General features: G+C 42.4%; 1 protein-coding gene across 1 annotated transcript; it reads left to right on the top strand.

The window, feature by feature from the left end:
- Positions 1–2,697: 2,697 nt before the first annotated feature.
- On the top strand, positions 2,698–2,919 carry SARC_04905 (hypothetical protein; the record flags this gene model as incomplete). Its single annotated transcript, XM_014301249.1, has 1 exon — positions 2,698–2,919. One exon carries the CDS (start codon positions 2,698–2,700, stop codon positions 2,917–2,919), a length of 222 nt encoding a protein of 73 aa, XP_014156724.1.
- Positions 2,920–3,146: the final 227 nt, after the last annotated feature.

Here is a 3,146-nt window from a genome sequence, read left to right as displayed (position 1 = left end):
TAGTGTGTGTATTTGTGTATGCGGGTGTATGCCGCCTACTAGACTAGAGTATATGACATTTTTTATTTTCTTGTAGAAGGTAAAACCAAAATGGAACCTACTTAAATTCCCTAGAGGCTGGGTTTTAATAGTGATATGACATACCAACTATCTCATCGTGGATTTTCTTCCGCATTCACACAGGGGCGACATAATATTTGCCTATAGGAAAGTAACGTTTATGAAACTGCTGGTGGATTGTTTCAAAAGCTATGCTTTAGTGTATTTGTCATATTTAGATTGATTTACAACAAATTGAAGTGCAAATTGCTATCTAATATGAGTTTCCTAGTGTACAAGACACGATTGCTGCTCCGTCACGAGTGCGGGTCACGGGATCAATAGGACATAATTTTACTTCACAAAGAGATGGTCTTAATACGTTGTAATCTTGTTACTACCTGGCATATGTGTTGGATAATCGTACACTTGTAAATATGAGCTGGAAATCTTCAAACTTTGTATAAGTCAGTTTTGGGCAGTCCGTCCCGTCATCCAGCTTGTCCTGGCACTATGGCCTGCCAAACAGCCCTTAAGCTCTGGCCGGCGGGAGAGGCTTGAAGCGCCTTTTAAACACTAAACACCAATAAACTTTAAACATACCAAATCACACGCTTTTGTTCGATGGTATGTTAGATGGGTATAGGTGCGGTTATCAAACTATGTGTAATGATTGATTGATTTTTTTTTTGGCGGCAAGTCCCACCAAGAGATGCGTGTGTTTTAAGATTCGGGGTTTTTATCTGAATACAAAAGTTCTATAAACAAGTTCAAATCCTTGAGTTGCAAACAATCGGCAACCAATGTACTGTCAAAGTGGCTCTACGTACGACAGTATCAACTTTAGTCCGAGAGAAGGTCTATATAAATCTCGGACATCCGCAGCAGAAACAAGCTCATAGCCTCTACTCGCTTTCCTTCGACAATAGTATTTCAATCATGCAGCAGGTGTGGTAGCGGCTGCTGCGGCTATAGACAAGGATTCTGGACTACGTTGGCGGTGAGATTTCTTTGGGTGGCAGGGGTGCTGAGTAGCCTTACCTCATTCATAGGGGTGGCAGTGGTAGTCGCAATAGTAGTAGTAGGGAGGTGGGGGGGGGGGACAGTGCTTGTGCGAGGGACACCGGCTCCAAGGGCACTAGTGGTGGTCTACCGTGCTTAAGGGACTTGGACGGCCGTGCGGGATGGTACATAGTTAGTTGTTAAAGCAGACAGGGTTCTACGAGGCGTCTGCCCAAAGGACTTGATCTCTTTCAGCAGTTTGGAGCGCAGAATACCATCTCGGACACGTGGCGGTGCAGTCGTGCCGCCCAGCACGTAACATCCAAGTCGAGGAATGGCAAGCATGCCTACTGATTTGTGCCATTTACACGTTGCAGTCCCCGGAATACCCGTCGTCAGGGTAGATCATACACTTAAGGGCTTCGAGGCGGTCGCCTATTCGTAGTCTGTGTAAAAGTCGGTCTCCTCGAGGCTGACTATACGATACTAAAACGTTTATGTTAATAATACAATACGTTAAAACGTTAGAATGCAAAATGTTAAATAAGTTTAGCTTCAGCCCTTGGTAATGAGCAAACGATTAAGGAATTTTAGACTGATTTTAGACTGAGACTATTGTCTATATGCTTGGCTTTAATCACTCACTACTTCGGTCTAGATATATTTATGTTTTAGTTACCGAGACTAGATATCAATTCTACATTTCACGCCTCGAAACAATCACCTAATCAAACTAACCAATAAAATACCTCTAAGTCCAACTTAATTAAATAAAAAATAAAATCAAAACACCAAGCTGGTGCAGTATCCATCTGCGCCTAAACCTCATCACTTGGTACCTAGCTTCTCATCCCATTTAAGGCATAGGCGGGCACATCTAGTTGGCTGGCTAGGAGGAATCAAAACCATGCTGTCCTATTCTCAGTGGATTATCTTGCTCTGAGATCATTTTCGAATTATACCATAGGTTTGTACCAACAACAATTTCATGCCTGAGACCTTCTCTCATGGTACTCTCAATAATTAGCGATTCCCAAAGTGTTATTTTCAGGTGTCAGATTGGTGTTCAGTACTATTATAATTTCAGTGGAAAAACCAATCTATATTTGGAAAGCCACCTAATTGTCCACAGTAGAGTCCCATACTCTAATGAGTACTGTCATATGTTCAGAAATTTGAATTACGCCATTCTTGTTCATGTCCAATTCGTTAAACACGTTAACACGTTTATAAAATACGTTAACTGTGCAACTACTATAAAGAACCCGTTATTTTTACATCTGAAATGGTCCGTGAACTGCAATAACAATAGCATTTCTGTCAACCAGTGCTGTGAAAGATTGTATCGGTTTTGGTACACGACGAGGTATAGCTGTTTCAGGTACCCAGGAAACAGTCCGCGCCTCCGGTGTATCGGACAGGTGTTTTGTAGCTTGTCAATAATATTGGTGCATGGTCGTAAAACACCCCCAACCAGCGTGAGACATTGGGGCATGGTATGAATATGCATGTAGTAATATATGTATACGTACATATATTGATATATACATATACACATATTTATGTGTGTGTGTGTGTGTGTGTGTGTGTGTAACTTACACGAGTAGGTTATATAGGTAGTCTTGTATAACATATATATACATTGTACAAGACTACATGCATGACATATCTCCCATGCCTTTCACCATTGCTTCTGCGTTTTTGTCTAATGATCTGGCCGAAAAACTGGAACCGTACATGGACGGGGTAATAGTTGAAGAAAGCGCCGAGTGGGATGAAGTAAATGCCTACAAGGCGTATGGGGATGCCCGTCTGGTTGTTCGAGTACTCGGACAGATCCAAGGCCGCAGAGGCCGCCAAAATATCCTGGGTCACTAGCGTACAATTCGATACAAACAACGGATGGGAATGATTATAGAGCTCATGTATTCTCGTCCATATTGACGTTGCAGCAGCAGTACGCCACATCACATATTCATATTGTACTTGCAGCCACCGTACGCTACAATACATATCCACTCCGATCTCGTCCATATTGTCGTTGCCGTAGCTATACGCTACAATACATATCCACTTCGATCTCGTCCATATTGTCGTTGCCGCAG

Source organism: Sphaeroforma arctica (genome assembly GCF_001186125.1).
Source record: "Sphaeroforma arctica JP610 unplaced genomic scaffold supercont1.293, whole genome shotgun sequence".
NCBI lineage: Eukaryota > Ichthyosporea > Ichthyophonida > Sphaeroforma > Sphaeroforma arctica.
Note: the sequence above shows the minus strand (reverse complement) of the source record. Positions and strands in the feature narration are given on the sequence as shown.